The sequence below is a fragment of the Loxodonta africana genome, chromosome 20 (assembly GCF_030014295.1).
Source record: "Loxodonta africana isolate mLoxAfr1 chromosome 20, mLoxAfr1.hap2, whole genome shotgun sequence".
Classification (NCBI taxonomy): domain Eukaryota; kingdom Metazoa; phylum Chordata; class Mammalia; order Proboscidea; family Elephantidae; genus Loxodonta; species Loxodonta africana.
This window is the reverse complement of record NC_087361.1, coordinates 67,694,394-67,717,060: the sequence shown is the minus strand read 5'-3', so window position 1 is coordinate 67,717,060 and position 22,667 is coordinate 67,694,394. Positions and strand designations below refer to the sequence as shown.

The 22,667-nt window shown below is 51.7% G+C and overlaps 1 protein-coding gene across 1 annotated transcript in view; it reads left to right on the top strand.

Annotated features, from left to right (window-relative positions):
• Positions 1 to 1,341: 1,341 nt before the first annotated feature.
• RASSF5 (Ras association domain family member 5) overlaps positions 1,342 to 22,667 on the top strand; it is a 103,146-nt gene continuing 81,820 nt past the window's right edge. The window contains exon 1 of the mRNA XM_003410272.4: positions 1,342 to 1,859. Coding sequence (XP_003410320.2) covers positions 1,406 to 1,859 — 454 coding nt within the window. The 5' untranslated portion in view covers positions 1,342 to 1,405. The remainder of the gene's footprint in view (positions 1,860 to 22,667) is intronic.

Here is a 22,667-nt window from a genome sequence, read left to right as displayed (position 1 = left end):
AGGGGCTCTATAACAGGATAAAAAAAAAGTTCAATTCAAAGATCTGGGAGTTCTGCCTCCGCCTGTTTTCACCCATGAGATGGAGTTACTGCTATCCTTTCCACACTCTCTCCATAGGGCAAAGGTGCTGGTCAGGACCTGCTACACAATTTGCAAGGCCCAGTGCAGAAAGAAAAGGCGGGCCCTTGGTTCAAACAGGAGCCCAGGTAGCGCAGTGGTTAAGTGCCCTGCTTGGCTGCTAACTGAAACGCCGGCGGTTCTAACCCACAAGGCGTTAAGATTACAGCTTTGGAAACACTGGAGCGGTTCTACTCTGTCCTATGGGGTCACTATGAGTCGAACTAAACTCGATGGCAATGGGTTTGATTTTTGTTTTCGTTCGTCTTGGTTTTTGGTTCAAACATTACGACAGGGAGACCCGAGCATTAAACCAGGCGGGGATCCATGAAGCCTGCCCTGGTGCTGGTAGAAAGGGGAACTTTCCTTGGGTCCCGCGGGCAGATGAACTGTAGAAATCAGGTTCAAAGTAGGGCTCTTTATTTTGGGGGGGGGGGAAGGGGCCTGACAGTAATCACTCTGACAGCTACGGGGAGAGGACGGTTTGACCTGGGAAGAAAAACTTTCCTAACTCGCGGTCTGCATAATCCCAGCTTTACGGGAAAACGGAATATCCAACAAGGTAGGGCTGCTGAGCGAGGGGAAATGCAGTAAGAGTGAAAATCGCACGCGACAGCCTTCCAGACGCGGAGGCGGCCGCTCTTCTCTTGGACGCATCAGAAGCGCCCCCGGTGCGCGCGTTCCCCCGCATCACCACGGGACTCAGCGCTGCTGCGGGACCGCGAGCCTGGGCTCTCCCGACCCACCCTTGCCCCCCGCCGAGGTCGGCTCTGCTTGGGAGGGGGCGGTGGCGAGGGGGACAGCGGATCAGCCACCAAACACATCCCTCCAGTGGGCACGGTATTGCGGAAGGTGGCGAGCTGACATCTAGACTGTCGTCACCTCCCTCAGACCCCATCCTCAGCTTGCTCCTAGCGTCCTCACCTGAGGGTATTGGGGCGGTGGAGGGGGGGACTAGTGTTGGGGAAGCGACGGACGAGGGATCCTACAGAAATGCCTCTTCTGAGTTGTACCGTAGTGAGCCTTTCCCATACTAAGCCCCTCTGCTGCCCCAGTGTAAATCCACTCTCGCTCAGGCGCCCCCTCCCCACAACCCTACCCTTCGGTCGGTCGGTTCCCCTGGGCGGTCCTTCCTGCCTCTCCGAAATCTCCCCGCCCTCTCCGCGCCCCGCCCCACGGGCTGCGGTCCCTTTAATAGAGCGCTCGTCTGGGGCCGCCCCTTCACTCGGGGTTGGCTCGGGAGTAGCGCCGCCGCCTGAGCCGCCGCGGCCGCCGCCTCTAGCCACGCATGGCCATGGCGTCCCCTGCCATCGGGCAGCGTCGGTACCCTTTACTCTTGGACCCCGAACCTCCACGCTATCTGCAGAGGCTGGGCAGCCTGGAGCCGCCGCCGCCCCCTGGCCGGTCCTCGCGCCGCTGTGTCCCCGCGCCCCTCTCCACTGCGCCCGGGGCGCACGACGGGCGCGGCACCCGGAGGGCTGCCCGGGGGAACCTGGAGCCCCAAGTTGGGACCTCCCGACCCCCTCGCCCTCTCCGGCCTGGTCGGCAGCAGAGACTGCGGCGGCGGCCTGGGGCGCCCAGACCCCGCGACGTGCGGAGCATCTTCGAGCAGCCGCAGGATCCCCGCGTCCCGGCGGAGAGAGGCGAGGGGCACTGCTTCGCCGAATTAGAGCTGCGGGGCGGGCCCGGCTGGTGTGACCTGTGCGGACAAGAGGTGCTGCGGCAGGCGCTGCGCTGCGCTAGTGAGTGTGAGGGCAGGGCGGGGAGGGGCGCGGGACTGCCAGGGGGCTGGGGCAGGGAGACAGGCGGCCTTGCCCTGACTGACTCCAGAGACCACCGCGGCTTTAACTAAGGGATGTAACCCCTGGAGGCCCTCTTTTCCTCAGTCCCCTGCTGAGTATCTTTTAGCGACTGCCCACTGCCAGGGATGGTCTACGGTGTTTTACAAATACCCCTCCCCTGACAGGTACACGCCCCCGCCGCCCCCCTCCCCCCGCCTCCGCAGGTTGAAAGTTGATGGCTGCAAGGTCTTTCCGTGGTCTCCCGTGCACGCCTCTTATTTTTGCGGCACTTCTCACTCTGTGACCCTTCCGGTGGGCTTGTGAGACTGGTATTGAGGACACCATTTGACCCTTGCTTATTAAAAAAAAAAAAAATTTTTTTTTTTTTATTAAGGTTAACGGAAAAATGGCTTGTTTGTCCCCCAGCGGTGCAGGCCCAGACCCCTCCTCTAGAGGGACCTGAGGGCCAGGAAGGAGACCTGGATGGCCTGCCTTGCTGAGGCTTTGTATGGAAATTGGCCGGGAGGTTGGAGAGAGCCTGAGGTCACCCTGAACCTATGCCCCCTCCTGCCTTCCACCTCTGGCCCCTCAAACCTTTGGACTCTGCTCTCCTGTTTAGTGTGCCCTGTCTCCTCCTCTCCTTCCCGCTAGGTTCATTTAGTCATCGTGCCCAAAATTACCCAACTCCCTGCCGGGTCCCTTCTTCCCCAGCTCTCAGTCCCCTCCAGCCTCCTTCTGAGCCAGGCTCTTCTCAAAGCCTGACTGTAAACACTGGACACCCAGCGTTTAGATTTTTGGAGCAAACTTGCAGTCTTACTGGGGCTTGATTATTTTCCCCTGCCTACAGGCGGAATCAATTCCGTGGCACAAGATGACAACAACATAGGTGCCTTTAAGGGGTATCACCCTTCCCCACCCCACTTGCTGTTGCCATGTGTAGCAGAGGATGTCCACAGCCATGTCTTTATCTGTTTAAACAGGTATTTTAATATCTAAAGCACAGACTACAACCTCTAATAAGCATCTCTTGAAATGGGTTGTAGTTTGCATCTTTCTGCAGAGGCCCTCTCCCCATGGTAGCCGCCCCATGTCTCCCATCCACCTGCAGCTCTGGGCAGCAGCAGCTACTTCCACCACAGGAAAACCCTCTCTGTCCTCTCTCTGGGCTAAGGCTGGGCACAGTACCTCCCACGGCAGCCGGCTGCGGGCAAGGAAAGCCTACCCTCAAAGCCAGGGTCAAGTGGGAGGCGAAGGGTTGGAGGTGAAAGTGGGTGCTGCTCCCTCCACCACCAGAACCCGCAGCAGATCGGGTGCTAATTAAGAAGAGCAAACATTGTAGAGGCAAGTGTTGAGAGTGGGAGGGCTGCTGTCACTGGGTCAACACCCCTGACTGTGAGTAGAATCGAATGCAACTTGTCGGTGGATGTGTTGGTGGGTTTCACCCTGTTGAGGGTCCCGGGGTCGTTTACTGTTCCCACCAACCTCTACAAAGGGCCAGGGGCAGTATCTTTCCTGACCCCAAACCCCATCCTCACTTCCTGTTAGCATTGTTTGAGTAGTTCATTCTTTCCACTGGCAGTCAGACACAGGTCCACAGGTAATACTTCTGACTTGGTGTAACTTGACAGAGTCCCTTCACTTGCCTGGGCTTCCACGGTCCCCAGCATAGTTAATTTAATGCCCTGTTCCTCTGTCTCAGGATGTTTGAACACCAGAGCCGTAGAGCTGGCATCAAGGGGCTACAGAGAGGAGTCTCTTTGCCATTATTAATATTTAACTAATTGTGGAGTTCTGGCTGCGCGGGACCAGTTGAGAAATGTGTGTGTACTTGAGGGCTGACGGGACGAACTCACCAAGCACCCTTCTCTAAGTTAAAGGTCTCGTTTCATGGTGGGCTTGGTTGGTTTTGTTTTTGTTTGGAAAAGCAAGGGTCATAATAATGACTTTTAAAAGGTGGTGATTAAGATCATGGACCAGAACCAGATGACCTGAGTTCAAGCCCTGACTCTGCCGGTTAGTATCTGTGTGACCCTGGGCATCTCTGTGTCTCTGTTTCTTTACTTAAAAAATGAAGATCATGGTATTATCTACCTCTTCAGGTTAATGTGAGGACTAAATAAGATAATATATGTGAAGCCCTTAGAACGATGCTGGGAAATGCTATATAAATATTTAATCCTGTTATTGTATGAATCCCCTCCTGTCCGACAGTTGTGCAGCAGTTTGCCTTGTCTGGGCGTGTGACACCTCCTAATGTCACCTTTCCCAGCAGTCAGCACAGTTTCCAAACTCTGCCTGGTTCCTGGGCTGCGGGGCGGGGGGGCAGGGGGTGCCATGAGCCCCCGAGGAATGAGGTATTAAGTGTCATGTAGAAATGTCCCTCAGAGGAGGCCACTGTGCTGAGGAGCAGCCTCACAGGGTGCCACTGGCTGAGCCCCTTCTGTGCCTTCTATGACTTAGGGGTCACCAAGCCCTCAGCTCATTGTGTCTGCATCATCTGTGCCGGGCAAAGAACGGAGTCTCATGAAACAGTAGCCAAGAAAAGTGTTGGCGTGTTTATAGTGTTAAATCTCTTGGCTCTTGGAGGCAAACAGAGGGCCAGTGGGTATGTGAATGACATCTGTCTGGCAGAAGGCTGACACGGGGTGGAAGCCACGTTGGCAAAATGGACTTTTAATTAGGAAAGCTTTGGGAAAACTGTCCTCCCACTCTCTGTCTTTTTATTGCAAGTTCATCTATTAGAAGCTTATCCCTACTTCAGAGCCTTTGGCTGAGAGCTGATTAAGACTGGGCTTGCCGACAGGAGAATTCAGTTAATGCTAATTTCCAGGATTAAAGAAATCATGTTTGCCTGAGAGGTGGAGGAAGAAGTCCAGGGGAGATTGGTGGAGAGAGGGAGGCTGTGTGAGTGTGTGCATGTGTTTTGGGGTGCTGGTGATGAGAATCATGGCCAGCATCGCAGGAGGGAATGGTAAACAGCAAATAGCCTGAGAAACTCACCGGCTGCGCTTGGGCACAGGGATGTCCCTTGCAGCTCAGGGACCTTTTCTTCTGTAGAAGGCACACAGAGCTGACCTTTTACCTTTCACCCATTTTGGTGGATTTTTAAGCCAACCATCCTGGACCATAATGCCACCCTTGCTCATTGTCTTGTTGTTAGTTGCTGTCAGGTAGGTCTGACTCATGGTGACCTTATGCACAACGGAACGAGCTGTGGTCCGGTCCCGTGCTGTCTTTGCGATTGTTGGTATGCTTGAGTCCATTGCGTATTTTGAGTGCCTTCCAACCTAAGGGGCTCGTCTTCCAGCGCTACATCGGATGATATTCTGTTGCAATCCATAGGGCTTTCATTGGCTGATTTTTGGAAGTAGATTGTCAGGCCTTTCTTCCCAGTCTGTCTTAATCTGGAAGCTCCACTGAAACTTGTCCACCATGGATGACCCTGTTAGTACAGTAAAACCTGTGAAACCCAGAACCTGTGTAAGGCAGAAACCTGTCAGAGAAGGGAAACTCAAATATTTTCCACTAAAATGAGCAATAGAAAAGCGGTAAGACTACACCCTGTCAAAAGCAGAAAACATGTGAGACCCAGAAAGACAGGGTAGTCCCGTCAAGTTCCAGCTCTCACACGTTTCACTGTGTTTAAAATAAAGGTGGCATAGCTCCCAGCATCTTAGCAGCCTGTGTGCCACCCGGTACGACGACCTGGCAGACAGGTGGTGGTTCTATATGTCTGCTGTCCAGGGATGGTCTGTCAATGGGGAAACCTAAGTCCGACTTGATGTTCATGGAGGGAATGCTTACGCATGCCTTGTACACTGCTAGTGAGCCCTCTGTCTGCTCCTGGAGTCGATGTCTGTCGGCAGGGGGTGTTGCTTGGAGCTGTGAAGTGTTAAGTGATTGGAATTATAGGCGCTGCTCCTCCCCTGTGATGGGCTTTAATTATGGTATGAGTACTCAGGTTTGCCACGGAGCCTTGGGGAGAAGCACAGGGCCTGTCCTGGTGAGCATGGCTGTATCTCACAGGCCCCTTGTCCAGCCTCTTCAGTGGTGTCTTGTCACTACATTAATGATTGGGTTTAACCCCTCTCCGGGCCTGGGTAACAGCCACTTGATCCTGCAGACCTACCCATGTTGGGGGTCCTTTGCAGAAGAGGCTACTGGGAGAATCACTCTTCCTGTAGCAGAGAAGTCACCTCTGGATCGTGCAAACGGTTCAGCTCTGGGCTCCTAACCCAAAGGTTGGTGGTTCAGGCCCACCCAGAGACACCTCAGAAGAAAGACCTGGCATATGCCTTTGAAAGGTCACAGCTGTGAAAACCGTGTGGCGCACAGTCTACTCCGCAACACATGGGCTTGCCGTGAGTTGGAGTCAACGCCACGGCAACTGGTTTTTGGCTGGGTTTGGTAACAGAGAAAGGTCTTCATTTCAGGCATCTTGCCAAGTGTCTTTGGGGGTCCTGAGGCTCTTGAGTTTTCCTTGGGCACTTGGCAGGTCTTTGTCCAGGACACCCAGCAGCACGGAATTGTGTGGCCTGAAGTGTTTTCATTGATTTAGCCCCATGTTTGGCTTGAAGGTTAGGAAAATTAAACACTGAAATGTGTTTTTGTTGTTAGAGATGGTGACTCTCCCTCCCCCGCCCCAGCCTTAAGTGGGATCTTCCTTTTGGGAAAAGTCTTATTGGAGCAATTATGTCTGGGGATAAGGAAAGAGCCTAGAATGCTTTGAAAGTCCCCAGATTGTCTCCCTCTTTCTTCTCCTTTTTGCTTCCTGTCTTCTCCAAAGATGAAAGTGAAAGGGTCAGACGTAAGCTTGATTCCCCCATGTATCAGAGCATGGAATTTTCCTATTGTGGAGTAAGGGGGCTCGAGTCCCAGGTACAGTCAAAAATGATTAATGCCACTTGTCTGCCAGCCTAATTATACTTGGTAATGACTGTCTCTGTTCGCTTGCTGATCCTGCGGAGTTATTAGATGGAAGTCAAGTGACATCTCCCCTCAGCATTGCCGGTTTGGTCTGGGATCCTCTTGCCTCTCCCAGGTTTACTGGTTAATTGGCTTATGCTCAGCCTGGCAGGTAGGCTTGGAGTGACAGGGAAAAGACAGCCCCCTACCCCACCCCAAGGCCCCCTTCCTGGCTGGTGAAGTGGATTTATCTTGCCTCAGGGAACCAGGCGCCTGTCTGTGGGGTGTGTGTGCTGGTTAGGGGCCAGAGGGCCCAGGAGGACTGCTGAGGCTCCGCCAGGCCCAGGTCTGAGAGCGAGCACAGGAAGGATTCCTCTCGTGTCAGCAGTGCCTTTTCTCTGAAGAGCCCAGAGTGTTTTTATGCCCTTTGCCACATGCATCACAGAAATAGCTTCATGAGGTCAGAGCTCGGGGATGCTTCCGCAGAGGTGGCACGCTGAGAAGAGTCACCTGTCCACCTCTCAGGTAGGGTTCACTTCAACCGGCCTCCAAGGCCTCAGGGCCATGTCGGGCCCTCAAGCTGTCTCCTTCTTGGGGCCCCGCACCCAGCACGTGTGTCAAAAGCAGCCACCTGGGGTGAGGGGGCAGTGATAGGCCCAGCTCTTGCTCCCGGAGCAGTCTCCCATGGGGTTCTCTCTGGCTCCCCACATGCACCCACATCCCTCAGTTTCCGTATGGGTGGGAACTTCTTGCTACTCTAGCCCAGCCCGGGGTATTATTAAGGCTGATGAGGAAGGAACCTGTACACACATCTCTGGGCTTTCCTGTCTGCATTCCTGAAATGGCAAGCTTGAGTGTTCTTGGGTGGGTGAGGATTTGTGGGTATGTGAAGCAGGCAAACATATCTCCCCTGCCACCGGGCTATTCTGTCCCTGTGTTAGCAGCCCTGCGTCTTCTGGTCTCCCTGTCATTGCTGCTTGTGGTGGTGTGGCAGGGTGCCTTCTGCCTCTCTGCCCTCCTGCCCGGCTGCCCTCAGGGCCTGCTCTTGCTCCCCTGACCGGCCAGCTCAGAGTGCTGGCAGCAGCTGACGCAGAGAAGGCCAGCCCTGACTGGGGAGATGGTTTTGCATTTAGTCACTTTCTAGTTTTTTCCAAGAGGTTTGGCAAGTTTCTCTCCGTGTGTTCTGGGCTGGATCTCAGGGCTGAGAGGGAGCGGAGCCAGCTCTAGCTCGCGGGCTTTTGGGAAAGAGTGACGAGGTTGAGGGGGTGAGGTCAGGGGGGCAGAAGGCCTGGCTCCCTGGGGGCACGGGTTTAAGTGGAATACAATCAGTGCTAGGAGTAGTGACCCATAGGCCTGCCTCAAGGTCAGGACTATCTTGACACAGACCCATGGAGGTGACATTTGGGTGTTCTCTCAAGCAGCCTAGACTCTGCTGAGGAGACACGGGAGGAGCCCGCTGGGCCCTGAGATCTCTCTACTGTGTGGCCTCTGGCTGGAGTGGCCAAGTTCATGCAGGGCCTGTTCTAGCCTGTCTGTGGCTCCTGGAGTAGAGAAAATGCGGGGTGAACCCATAGGGAAATCTGTGGCGTCTGGATTTTTTTTTTTTGGTTATTATTATTATTATTTGCCCTTTTTGGAAAGGAGGGAGGAAAAACATTGAGGGCCCCTTCTGGCACCTTAGGCATATACCCAGCCTCCTGGTGGAAAATGTCCCACCTGGCTGAAGATGGAGCTTGGGATTCTCTTAGAGCCTGGTGACCCCTGGGAGCTGTAGCAGGTTCCTGACTTTTTTAGGACTTCCCACCCACACCTACCGCTCTGGTCTCCTTCAAGGGCAGCAGAGGGAAGAGGGAGGCTGTGTGCGGGTTTGTTGGAAGGATGGTGTGGGAAGGCGCAGTGGCTCATCCCTGTGTCGCTGGGTGGCAGGCAGGCGGCGGTGTGTGACACCTGTGACCACGAGGGGCTGGGCCGTGTATACTCTTTGGTGGAGGGCCTGCACGCCGCCCTCTGCTCTTTCTCCCTCTCTCTTGAGGCTTTGCAGGGGAGGCAGGTCTTAGCAGATGTCTGCAGTGGCTATTGGCTGACGCTGCTAGAAAATTAAAACTTGGCTTATATGGACCCACTGCCTATAGGAAATCAGACCACAGGTTTCATGACGTCAGACGGCAGGTTTAGGAGAGTCAGGCCTAAAAGAAGAGCAATGTTCTTTGCTTCTCTTTTTTTTTTGTCCTTTTATGTTTTGTTGGGTCTGGGGAAGAATTATCACTGTGTCTGCTGAAGGTGCATGTTGGTGTTCTGTGGACCTGCCAGGATGGGAATATTCACGCCAAGCACGAAGAGCTGAGAATGGCCAAGAAAGCATGGGGACAGAGAAAGTTTATCCCATCTGTCTGGAGAGAAAGCGTTTTTTGGGCCCTGGCTCTGTTGCTGCAGTACCTTGTGAGGCAGGTGAACCAGTTGCCGTCAAGTTGACTCCAACTCACAGCGCCCCCATGTGTGTCAGAATAGAACTGTACTCCATAGGGTTTTCAGTGGCTGATTTTTTGGAAGTAGATTGTCAGGCCTTTCTTCCGAGGTGCGTCTGGGTGGAGTTGAAACCTAAACCTGTGCACCACCGAGGGCTTCCTTGTGAGGTAGGCAGGGCTGGTTTAACCATAACCATGGAGTGGATGAGGAGACACAGCATGCAGGGCGGTCAGATATCTTGTCTAAGGTGACCCAGCTCACTAGTAGCTAAGCCTGCACCAGCACCCAACACAGCGTTTTGCCTTACGAGCTAATGGCATTACACATGTGAGCAAGTTGAGTTTCCTTATTCATCTACCTCTCTTCTGCCAATGAACACTGAAATGTCCAAAAAAAGAGGTACAGAAGAAAAAGAGGAGAGTGAGCCAAGGGGTGGGTGAGCCATGTGCGTGCTAGAGAATCATCAGCCTGTGCCCGCATAGCTGACAGTTGGCTCTCCTTAAGCCTGTTCTTAGCTTTTGGTTTTTAAATAGACCTTCAGCATGAGTACACCATCAGATCTTTAAACAAAGGGTGAAGTTTTTCCTGAATTCCAAGATAAAAGGTACAGGTATCCCCCCTCCCCCCCAGCCATGTACAGGAGTGGGTTGTGGAAATGGAGGTAGAAGATCTTTTAAGTCTGACTCTTCCTGTTCCATGCCTCCTCCTGCCGTGACCCAGCTGTCAGGGTTCATGACACAGGACTAACCAGGATCAAAGGAAACTAACAGGCAGGGCCCCAGAGAGGACAGATAGGGTGAGGAAGAGGTGGATAGGTAGTGGAAGGTAAACTGAGACTTGCAGAATGGACTTTTGGCTCAAATTCCAGGCAGTGGTATGGTGTGCTGTGAGGAACAGCAGATATGTGGAGAGCCCCCCACACATCCCAGCTCTGACTCGGGGTGCTTCTCCATGCTGGTCTCTGATTTGGGAAGAGGTACCATCACCTGTTTTTCTTGCTGACTTGCAGGAGGTTGTTTTTTCCATGCAAGTTGAGTGGGAAGTTGGAGGTTTTGAGGTTTCTGTTGAAAGAGTTGTGTCTTTTTGCAACTGAGGAAAGAATTAAAAAAAAAAAAAACCCTCAGAGATGCCTTACCATTCAACTAGAACAACAGATTCCAGCTGTAATGTGAGAGTTTCAAGAGAAAGCGTCTAGCATGCCTTACGTGAATGTCTCCTCTAATGTTGAGAGTTTAAAAACCAAAACCAACTGGGGGCGCCTTTATATAAATAGGGCATTTCAAGGTGAGAATATAGTAGAACCTCAACACTTAAAGTGGTGAAGCCTGTTTCTTGTAAATATATTGGGCCTTGGCTGATTGCTCCTTCATCATGGAAGACATGGGGTCAATGCTTGGATGTCAGAGGGCAGCAAGAGGGCATTACAAGCATTCCCCTGCCTCCAATTTTTGCTCCCCCATACCATCCCTACAGTACAAAATCTATCCAGTTGTCAAAGCGTCAGGAGTGAAGATTCTAGAGTCTCTCCAGTCTCTATAGTTCTTCCCTGCTGGCTTCTCATGTGACTTAACCTCTCAGAGAACAGCTCTGGGGTGAGGAGAAGGAAGAAGTGAGGTCAGCAAGTCCATGAGCCCAAATGGACCATAGGGGAAGGATTTTGCCCCATCACATGTGACTCATATTTAAAAATCTTCCAGCATGCGTGTGTTCTCCTCTCTAAAGGGGCAGCTCCCCTTGCCTGTGCTCAGCCAGGCAGGCGGGTGTTCTCAGATCCTCTTGGAGATATGTGTACAAGCATCAGAGTTGAGGTAGGGCAAGGAACCTTGGCTCCCAACCCTTGCTTGATGGTCCCAAGTGATATTTCAGGACCTGGGCTCACTCATGCCCCCCTTCTGAGGCAGTGGCTGCTGGGTAAGCTGTTGTTGTTAGCTGCTGTTGAGTTGATCCTTGACTCATGGCGAGCCCATGTGTTACATAGTAGAACTGCTCCATAGGGTTTTTTTGGCTGTCGTCTTTACGGGGGCAGATCACCAGGCCTTTTCTTCCACAGAGCCGCTGGATGGGTTCAAACCGCCAACCTTTTGGTTAGCAGCCAAACACAAACTGCCTGTGCCACCTCGGCTCCTTGCTGGGTAAACTAGAGGATCACAAAAGGCCATGGGCAGCCTTCTGAGGAAGTATTAGGGAGAAGGAACCAGTGTCCAGGCCTGAGGAAGGGTGGCATTGTGGGGCATTTCTATATTAAATAAATGACTGGTAAGCAATGTGCTTTTAGATTGCCCTTACAAACGAGCTTTTATTGTTGTTGTAACAATTGTTGAGGGTGTTGTAAACCTGGGACCCCCTGGCCAGATTCTCCTGAGAAGGGCAGGTGGGAGGGGAGCCTGTATGGAGGATCCCAGGGCTGCTTACCTTTTGTTCTACCAACATTTCCTGCTCTAAATAGGCTCAGGAGGATTGCCTTTGGGATAGGATGCGAGTCAGCATTCTGTCTGACCTGGGGGAAAATCCACAGCACAAAGGTTTTGAGCCAGAGGCCAGTGACTGCAGGGGGAGTGACAGAGTGTTAGTGCTGCCTTCCTGGACCAATTCTAGATGACCAGAGTACAGTTGTGTGAGTGCTCGAATCCACTGTTTCCTCCTTCATCTCAAGCTGGCATCCACTGGCAGTTGGCAGCTGAGTTCTGGAGTCTCTGGGTAGCCTGGAAGTAGACACCCTTCTCAGAGGCTCTCCCGGAAGGCTCTGCGATCTGTCGGGTGCCAGTCCCCTACCTTGGTGTGGACAACATGGCTTCCAGGAAGTTTCCTAGGAATTGGCTGCTCCTGGGAGTCAGAGAGTGAGGGGACCCCTGTGAATACCATTTTAGGACAAGAAAATAGTGTTTCTACCCTTTTTATGAGAGACTCCATTCTTTCTTTTCTCTTTCCTCCTGTGCATCCCGTAGGGTCGCATCCTTTTTCTTGTCACCTCTTCTCTGCTCAGGTACCTGGCTTTTAAGTCTCAGATAAATGATCTGACCCTGAAAAGGAACACCGACCCCTTATGGGTCTGGGCAGCTGAAAGCCGCAGCCGTCCCCTCACCCGCCCTCCACCTAGCGGGAGAGGATGTGAGTTAGCCCAGTGGTCCCTTGGGAGCCTGTGAAGCTGGTAAAGCATTATTAACCCGCCATCCCCAAAGAAATCCATTAACAACCCCCCGGGCCCGGAACACGGTCTGAGGTAACCGATCACTTCTGTCGGCTGTTGAAACTTTGGAGACATTGATTCTCAGACTCGCAGGCGCTACTGGGAAGTGAGACTCAGGGCAGGCTCTTTGCTGCAGCCTGTTGGGTGGGGGCATTTTTATCTTATCAAGCTAAAAGCCCCAGGAATAGAAAGTTTTCCAGTGGGGGAGGTGGAGGGGAGAAGGCCTAGGCTGGGAACGAGAAGGCATCGGTCAGCCTGTGCTGGCGTGGAGCGCGGGGTCCCAGGTGCCTGCCACTTACTTTGGGAGAGCAGTGATGCGGGACAGCTTTGGTCGGAGGACAGGCTCACCTCAGACCCCACACCAGGCCCAGAGCCTCTCCAGGGCCTGTGACTCCCCGGTTCATCAGTCCATCCTGACGCCAGACCTAGAGAAAAGCTATTGATCTGCAGCTGGGATGACAGAGGGCTGGGATGAGGAGACAGCCCCTGCCTGCTTTGGAACAGTCACCAAGCAGCTCCAGCGCCTCTTCCGCAGGCTCCCCAAGAGCCGCTCGGCATCCGAAAAGCTCCAGGTCCTGTGGCGGTTCCGGAGTGAGGCTCGGTTGGCGCGTGGTAGGTCCAAGCCGCTCCAGCTGGGGGCGCTCAGGGTGCTGGAGTCCCAAGGCCTAGTGGCATTTTCATGGGGAAGAGGGTGTTCAATACTGAGCTCTTGGCCCGCCTGACTCCCCAGGGACCATGACACAGGTGGTGCCACACTGCCAGGCTTAGGTGGAACAACCAGGCCTGGAGGGACAGGGCCAGTCCGTCTCGGAGGCCTCGTGGTTGTCATGGGCTTTACCAGCCTTGGCAAGGCCAAGAATTTGGGCCAAGCAGTCATCTTAATCATGGGGGAATATGGGCATATTGGGCGGCTGCTGTTTTCCGTTCTGCCCATCCTGGACCTCTCAGGGGTGCCAGACTTTGCCAAGCTGCTGACTCAGCCTTCTAGGACTCAAAAGCTGTGAGGTTTCCTAGGCAAAGGTTTCTAACCTGCATGGGTCATGGAGGTGCATGTGAGGTGCCAGCATTCAGGGACAGAGACTCCCAGGTGGAACACAGCTGAGCAGGAGCCCCGGCTACCAGCAGCGACTGCCCGAGGTTTCCTTCCCCGGGTACTAATTAGGGTGTGGATGGATGGTCCTCACCCTGGAAGGACAGCAGGAGAGAAAGAGGAGAAAGGGAGACAATAGCAATCCCAATCATCATCCAAGCTCGGGTTGTCCTACTCCTTTTTTTCAAAGAAAGGAAACTGAGGCGGACAGAAGGCCCTGTGGGTAGCAGCGCCAGGACTGGGACCCTGGGCACCCGCCTCCCTGCCTAGGGTTCTGTCTGCTGAATCATGCTGTCTAGCATCTTATATTTCTGTAGCTGTGTCTCCTGAAGACTCAAAGCATTTAGGTTTGTTTGTTTTTGCTGTCGTTTATTCCCTCCAGATCCCTGTATGGTGGGAGCAGGGAAAGGATTAATCTGTCTCACAGATGAGGACCCTTGTGAAGGGCAGAGCCACATGCCAGCCCGCAGCCCACAGACTCCGCTCCTTGTCTGGCCTTACACTGCTTCTCTTTAATGGCGGAAATCTGTGGCACACATACGCTTTCCCTGGGGCTCCCCACCCCATTTGTGTCCATACTGTTCTCATACACATTCATGCGTGGTGAGCGTATAGGTGGGTCATAGTGTTAAGTCTTAGGGATGGAACTAAAATGAAAAGTCAACCCCGGGCTGAGTTTTTGGAAACATAGTGTGAAAGCAAGATGATCTTGGCTATGAATTTTTCTGATGAAGGCTTTACCTTCTTGACAAGTGGGAACTTTAATCTACGCAGATCTCATCCCCATTTGGAGACAAATACTCTTTAGCCAGGCTGAATAATTAATCCTCATAAATAGCCTAATATATCTCTGACCTTCACTGAGAAGGTCATTGGACACTGAGTTCCTCGATACAAATGCCCACTGGCGTGTTTTTGCTCATTCAGTCTCTCCTCTCTCTCTTTAAGAATTATTCAACAGATCATTTCCCTGCTCCTTTGCTGCTCAGCCCAAGGAGTTATAGATTTAATAAAATCAATCAGGCCTGGAGTGGCAGCATTAAGGTCGGAGCAGATATTGCACTGTGGCTGCCAGGTGCTCATTTAGCTGTGTTGGCATTTGGACGGAATTGACTGGAGGAGGAGGGAGAGGCAGGATGCTCCACGCTGATGGGAGCAGCAGACTGTGGACTGAGGGCTTCTGAAGGACCTCACTCACGCCCAGGACTCGCTGAGCAGCCTGTAGTGTGGCGTTCGAGAAAATGGGCTTGGAGCCAGACCACCTCAAGCCTAGATCCTAGAGTTACCACTTCCTGGCTGTAGGGCCTTCCTTGGAAAGAGTAATCTCTCTGAACCTTGGTTTTTCCCAGTATGTCGTTGTTATTGTTAGTGGCTGCCAAGTCAGCCCCCAGCTTAAGAAACGCTGCTGGTCCTGCACCATCACCATAATGGGCTGCAGATCAGACTGTTATGATCCATAGGGTTTCCATTGGCTGATCTTTTGAACTAGATTGCCAAGCCTTTCTTCCTCGTCTGTCTTAGTCTGAAAGCTCTGTTGAAACCTACCTAGCATCATAGCAGCATGCAGGCCACCAATGACAGATGGGGTAGCTGCACATGAGGTGTGTTAGCTGGGAATCCAGCCCGGATCTCCTGCACGGGAGGCAAGAATACCACTGAACTGCCAATACTGCACTAGTGCCAAGTGTAAAATGGGGCAAAGAATCCCAGCCCCACGCTGTTGTTACGTGGATTAAACATGATATCGAATGTAAGGCAGCTGACACAGTGCTTGGCACATAGCAGGCCTTTCTTTGGGAGCTACTTTTATTTAGAGCTCCCAGAAAGACTCTGAACAACTGCTCCCAAAAGGTCATCTGGACAACCCCCAATGTGGCTGCCTGCTCTTCCACTGCACCTGGGCCAGGTGGGCTACCTGGGTCTCAGTGGAAGAAATAGGATTTGAAGGTTGCCCAGGCAAAAGTGGAGGAGGGATGTTAAACACATTCTCTGAAAGAATTCCTATCATTGAGTTTACCACCTGACATAACTAACAGGCAGAGCTAGATTAGCACACTGGGCATCATTAGGAGCTAAGCAAGCATGTCACCAAGAAGCAAGTCATATATCATTTTTCAAGGCTGCTGGGGGTCAACGGGAGGGAGGTCTGGGTCTCGCCAGAAGTCTCTGGCGGTCCCAACACAGGGATGCGGCTGTAAAGAAGCCCTTGTGTATCTCCTGCAGAGAGGACCTCAGACGTAATCTATTTACTTTTCTCCTCATTGCAAAACATCTGCTTTCACCTGACTGGTGGGAGGTATTTTGAATGGCTGCAAGTGACATCAAAGCAAGTATGGAAAAACCAGTTGGATGTAGAAGGCTGATTGTGCCATAAAGACTGAACCTGTCTGCTCCTGGCCTCCTGTGACCTTCTGGCACTCCCACTAGGTGTACCTGTGCGCATGCACCTGTGTGTGCCTTCCTACCTGCACACCTGTGTGACTTCACCTCCCATCCTGTGTTCTGTGTATGCCCAGGCAGGACATCTGCCAGGCCTACTTGCTGCCTTTGTCTTTGGGTTTGTGGGAAACTACCAAAAAATATACTCAAGGTTGGCAGGAGGCTAGGCTGCCCTGTGTGCCTTCTCAGAGATAGTGTCTGCCTTTAAAAAACCAAAAACCCCAATCTCTTCTCTCCGTATCTGCTCCTCACTGCTAGAGCCTGAACCCTTTCTCCACCAGCTACCCAGGATCCTCCTCCTGTCACCTTCGCAGGGGCCCCAGGGATGGTGGAGAGGGGCCAGAGCCCAGGGTGGGAGGAAGCCTGCTGCTCTGCATCTCTTACACCCAGGCAGAGTGACACATGCCTGGAGGGGGGCCCCTCCTGAACAGGCTGAAGCAGGAGAGGGCATCTGGCAGCTCCACGCTGCTTTGGATACCACAGGCTTGTTGCCTTTTTGTTACATTCCCTTAAACTCGACTTTCTGCAGTTTTAAGAAAACATTTTTTTCTCTTCTTAAGGTTTTAGAGCAACAGGATTTATTTTTTCTGTGGCAGCAATCACAACAGGATATAACTGCGTAGAACTATACATATATTCTTTCATGTACTCCGTCCTGGTACAGAAAGGCTTGGATGTAGCTGGTTGTCCTCTGGAGCAATGCTTGACCCGGGTAAAAAAAAAAACGGGTAGGCCCTTAATAAATACATGTTGAATGAACGAATCAACAAATGCACCAATGAAAACTGGTTAGGAACCAGGTGGATGTGGAAAGCTGGGAGGCGTGACTGTATGAGAAGGCTTCGTACTCTGAGTATGTGTGCACCCTGATGGATGCACGTATTTTCATTGCCCCCATTCAAAAGTTGTGCTGTGTCTTTGTGCTTATCTGTGCGGCCACACCCTAAACATAATTTGGACCTTTTTGGATATGGTGTCAGAGGGCCCAGATGACAAATCTCACACACATTTACGGTAGGCGTGAGGTCCATTTGCCTTGCCCACCCCAGGACCCAGCCTCCGAGAAGTTACTTTTGCACTTTTCAAAGCCCCTTGCCTCTTACCATTACTCGCCAGTGAGGGATGCCCCGTGAACTCTTTAAAGTGATGGCCCTGAGAGCACAGCGCTGCGGTATAAAAAGGTAAATAAAATGGGCACAGCTCTTCCTGGTGCCTACCATGTTAGCAGGAAACAGTGCATGTAAAAAATATAAGTGCCAAAAAAACCCATTCAACTGAAAAATTAATCAAGATAAAAACATTTAAATTGTGGTGGTAGTTGTTAGATGCTGTCCAGTCGATTTCAACCCATTCAAAAGTAGAGTTAATTTTAGACAGCTGTGGGAATTATGGAAACCCTGGTGGCGTAGTGGTTAAGTGCTATGGCTGCTAACCAAAGGGTTGGCAGTTTGAATCCACCAGGTGCTCCTTGGAAACTCTATGGGCAGTTCTACTCTGTCCTAGGGGGTCACTATGACTTGGAATCGACTCAACGGCACTGGGTTTGGTTTTTGGTGGGAATTATGGTTGTAACAAATGTAACTGTTCTAAACTTTGAAAGTATTAAAAAATTATATAATAAAATAAAATTTTAGAATTATGAAGAAAAATACAGTAAAATCAATCTGGGGGTGAAGCAGAAGTGGGGGAGGGTTCCAGCATAGCCCTAGGAGGGATTCAATTAATGCTATCTATAGTTGAATTGGAAACCCTGGTGGCGTAGCGGTTAAGTGCTACGGCTGCTAACCAAAGGATCGGCAGTTCTAATCCGCCAGGCACTCCTTGTAAACTCTATGCAGCAGTTCTACTCTGGCATATAGGGTCGCTATGAGTCGGAATCAACTCGACGGCGCTGGGTTTGGTTTTTTTTTTTAATAGTTGAATTGATGGAGCCCTGGTGGTGCAGTGGTTAAGCACTCGGCTGCTAACCAGAAGGTCGGCAGTTCAAACCCACTAGTCATTCTGAGGAGAAAGATGTAGCAGTCTGGTTCTGTAAAGATTTACAGCCTTGGAAACTTTGGGGGGCAGTTCTACTCTGCCCTATAGAAAAAAAAAAAAAAATATCTGCCCTATAGGGTTACTGTGAATTGGAATTGACTTGACAGCAAGCTTTTTTTTTAATAGTTGAATCAGGAATTATTAAAAATGATTTAACCCTATTAAATTTGTTTACAATTTTAAATATATACATGAATATATTCTACATGGACATGTGTGTGTATATGTAATAAAATAACTAAAAGATTATGAAAACAGTACGCATTCCCATCAGTGAAGTGTCCTCCCAACCTGTACTGGTAACAAGAAGCCCAGGATGGGAGAAGAACACAGGGCTCCAAAGTGACAAGCCATTCTGGGGAGGGAGCCCCAGGCTTTCTCAGACCCTGTGAGGCAGGGTGGGGAGTATGCTTCACGGCACCCCCAAAGAGTGAAGTGTCCGGAAACAGACCACGTGGAACAGATGCCCTGGGGCTGGCCCTCTCCGCCTTACTGGGCACAGGCCTGGCCAGTCCGAACTTGTCGTGAACTATCCTGCCGTCCCTCCACTGCCCCTCCCAACGCGTCCCACCCAGCCCAGCCCCTTGCCTTCCTTTGTTGGTGCTTTCAGCCTCGGAAGTGAGGTCGTGGTGGAGATGGGTGATTAATGGGTGGCACACCCTTCCACACCCATCCATGCAGACAGCAGTCAGCCCTGCAGGCCAGCCCGGTGCCCCACTTCTGCCAGGCTGCCTGGAGTGGGGCCTGCCTGCAGATGTGACAAGGGGCCAGGGTCCCAGAGAGAATCTGAGTATCTGCTTTGGTCCCTGAGCAACAACTGGCAGGACCTTTTTTGCCTTTTCCTTCAGTATAAAAAGTTTGCTGAAATGTGCATATGGCAGCCCCACCCAGCCCTGCCACATGCAGAGCCGGTCATTTGGGGATCAGGATCTTGGGCGGCCTCTCAGGGGCTTCCTCACGTCCTCAGGTCAGCCAGGGCTCCCCAGTACCACCACATCTCCAACACCTCATCTGCACTGTGCCGTACCCGGCAGAGCCCTGCTTCCCAGAAAGCCCAGCCTGCCGCACCCTGTGTTTTACTTGGTACACAGCATTTCCTCCACACTCAAGCACGTTCAGGTGCGTTCCCTCTTGGCTTTTTACACAGAGAAAGTAGTAGCCCCTGTGTGTCCAGCTGCCCACATTGCCTGTCCATGAGAGGGCCGCCAACCTCTGGCCTCCAGGTTGCACCTCTGACTGTCACACTGACCCTTCCCGTTGGCTCCTGGCTTGCTTTCTGGTACATTCTGTGTGTGTGTTTGTGTGCACGTGCATGGGGGTGTGCGCACGTGTGTGTGCACATGTGTGCGAAGGTATCTGTGTAAGTTGTGCACGCACATGTGTGCATATGTGTGCATGTTCACGTGTGCATTACGGGTGTGTGTGTGCGATGTGTACATGTGTGGGTGTGTACACGTGCTTGCAGATGTGTGCATGTGTGCATGCATGCATGCATGTGTGTGTGTGCACATGTGTGGGTGTTCATACGTGTGTGTGCATGTGTGCGTGTGTGTGTTTGAGTGGGTTGGGAGGGAGCAGTCATGTGCCTCCAGGCCCTCCAGGCTAGGTGGGCAGTGCTACGAGTCCTCAGGGTGGCCTGTCTTCTGAAACCAGGAACTACAGTGGATAGTCCCAGAGGACTGGTTCAGGCCGCTTCCTGGAAACATAAAGATGCAGATGACCTGAGCGGCCTCCTGACCCCAGGAGTGAGGAGTTTCCATTCCCCTGCAGCCAGCTTCACAAGGAGTTTTGCCCAGAGTATGGGAGTATGAAAAATGTATAGACGGTGTTGACTCTGGTGACTGCTGCACACCTCCAAGACCTTCACACTTGCAACATGACCTGCCCCCTCCCCCATCTGTCTGGGCTTATCAAAGGCAGGGATTGGAGAGAGGTGGGAGCAGGCAGGTGGAATGCAGATGAGCAGGAAAGCAGCATGAAACCTACCTTAATGAACTGGAAGATTACCCTCAAATTGAGAGGGCTTTTGGCTAACATAACGTGCTGAGTCAACAGGCATCTGGGTAGCAACATTCAGGAGCCCTGTAGTGTTGACAATGATACCCAGAAACCCAGTGCTGTCGAGTCGATTCCTGCTCATAGCGACCCTATAGGACCGCGTAGAACTGCCCCATAGAGTTTCCAAGGAGCGCCTGGCGGATTTGAACTGCCGACCTCTTGCTTAGCAGCCGTAGCACTTAACCAGTACGCCACCAGGGTTTCCGTTGACGATGATAAAAAAGCTACCATTTATTGAGCACCTACTATGGGTGCAAGGAGCCCTGGAGGCCCCGTGGTTAAAACACTTGGCTGCTAACTGAAAGATTGGAGGTTCAAGTCTAGCCGGAGGCACCTTAGAAGAAAGGCCTGGCAATCTACTTCCAAATAATCAGCCACTGAAAACCCCACGGAGCACAGTTCCACTCTGGCACACATGGGGCTGCCATGAGTCAAAGTCAACTCCATAGTAGCTGGTTTACTATGTGCCGGGCACGGTGGATGCTTTACGTACATTCTCCCTAATGTTGGCAACACATCTGCCGTGAGGAAGGTATTATTGCCTTCATTTTGCAAATGAGGAAATTGAGGGTAAATAAATTCCCTTATTTAACTGAAGTTTAGTAAATTGTCCAGGTGTCTCACACCCAGTGGGAGGCGGAGCTCGGGTTCAAACCCTGATCTGTGTGACTCAGAGGCCAGGTTCTTTCCACTCGCCAGCTCCTGTGAGTGTCTGTCCCTAACACCCACTCTTAAAGGCCCCCATTACACACATCAAGCAGTGTGTTTCAAGGGGCCACACAGTCTAAGGATTTCTTTTTACAGCTGCAGAACGGGCCTGTCTGTGAGGCAGCCGTGCTGGGAGCTCAGTGATCATTTGAGTTGCTGTCTTGGCCTCCTGTAATGGACTGAATTGTGTCCCCAAAAATAGTATGTCAACTTGTCTAGGCCATGATTCCCAGTGTTCTGTGGTTGTCCACCATTTTGTCATCTGATGTGATTTTCCTTTGTGTTATAAATCCTACCTCTATGATGTTAATAAGGCAGGATTAGAGGCAGTTGTGTTAATGAGGCAGGACTCAATCTACAAGATTAGGTTGTGTTTTAAGTCAATCTCTTGAGATATAAAAGAGAGATGCAAGGAGAGAAGAGAGGGACCTCCTACCACCAAGAAAGGAGCACCCAGAGCAGAGCGCGTCCTTTGGACCCAGGGTCCCTGCGCTGAGAAGCTCCTAGATCAGGAGAAGATTGATGACAAGGACCTTCCCCCAGAGCCAACAGAGACAGAAAGCATTCCCCTGGAGCTGATGCCCTGAATTCGGACATCTAGACTCCTAAACTGTGAGAGAATAAATTTCTCTTTGTTAAAGCTCTCCACTTCTGGTACTTCTATGATAGCAGCACTAGATGACTAAGATACCTCCTCATCCGCATCTGTCCGTATGATGAGGCAGGTTGGCGCCCCTGAGGTGTTGAGAGGGGTAGGGTTGCAGAAGCTGCGCCTCTGTGAGTTGGGGAGTCTGAGAGCTCACTCCTTTGGGGAGTTTGACCTCTGGCTGAAGAGGTGACGGTGCCCTGGGAGCTGCTGCCTAGGTAGTTCAGGCTCCCAGATGTGGGCCCCGAGAGAAAGGGGTCAGGGATCAAGAACCAGTCAGAGCAGGCAGACAGCACCAGTCGGTTCAGGCTGAGTGGCTTGGCTGGGAGGGGAGCTGTGAGCCGCCCTTCCTGGCCCCTCCATGGATGAGGTGCAGGCCTCAGAGAGGAGGCTCTCACTTTCTGTTACCTGCTGGGGCAGACGGAAGGGTTACTCCTTGCCCAGATCCCTTCAGCCCAGGCTCTTTTCTGGCCTTGGGCCACCCAGCTCCCCTCCCCAGTGTAGCCCATCCCTGGTCTCAAGTAATGCAGGGTAGGGGGCCAGGACCAAGTGGAGGTGATAGCTCCTAGGAAGGTCTCCTAGAGAACAGGGTTGTTGAGAAGCAGCCAGGTGTGGTGGATTTCTGTTGCCACCCCTGCCACTCGTAGCTGTGAGGCTGTCAACAAGCCACCTAGTCTCTCTGAACCTCAATTTCCTCTTCTCTAAAATACGGATAGAATCACATGTCTTACAGATATGGTTGGATTCTACAAGGTCATGTATACAACGTATCAGGCACACAATGGAATGGGCGTAATGGTACCTGCTGACATCCCAGTATAGGGACCTGATTTTTCTTTCTTCCCTTTTTGTGTTATTTTTTGTGTTAATAAAGAATATACATTCATTACAACAATTTCAACAGTTTAGAAACTATAAAGAAAGGAAAAACACTTGAACTCCGTCATTCAGAGGAAGCCAACAGGTGACCTTACTTACAGACACCGCTCTGTGCACAATGTATATGTTGTTGTGTGCTGTCAACGGGTATGTGTAAATGTTTACATAAGTAGGGCATACATAAGACCTTTTTTCATTCAATGATGGCTGTGGACATCTTTCCAGGTTAATAAATATTAATCTATATCATCTTATTAAAAAAAAAAAAAAACAGTTGCCACAGAGTTGACTCCAACTCATGGCAACCGCACGTGTGTCGGAGCAGGACTACGCTCCCTGGGGTTTCCAGTGACG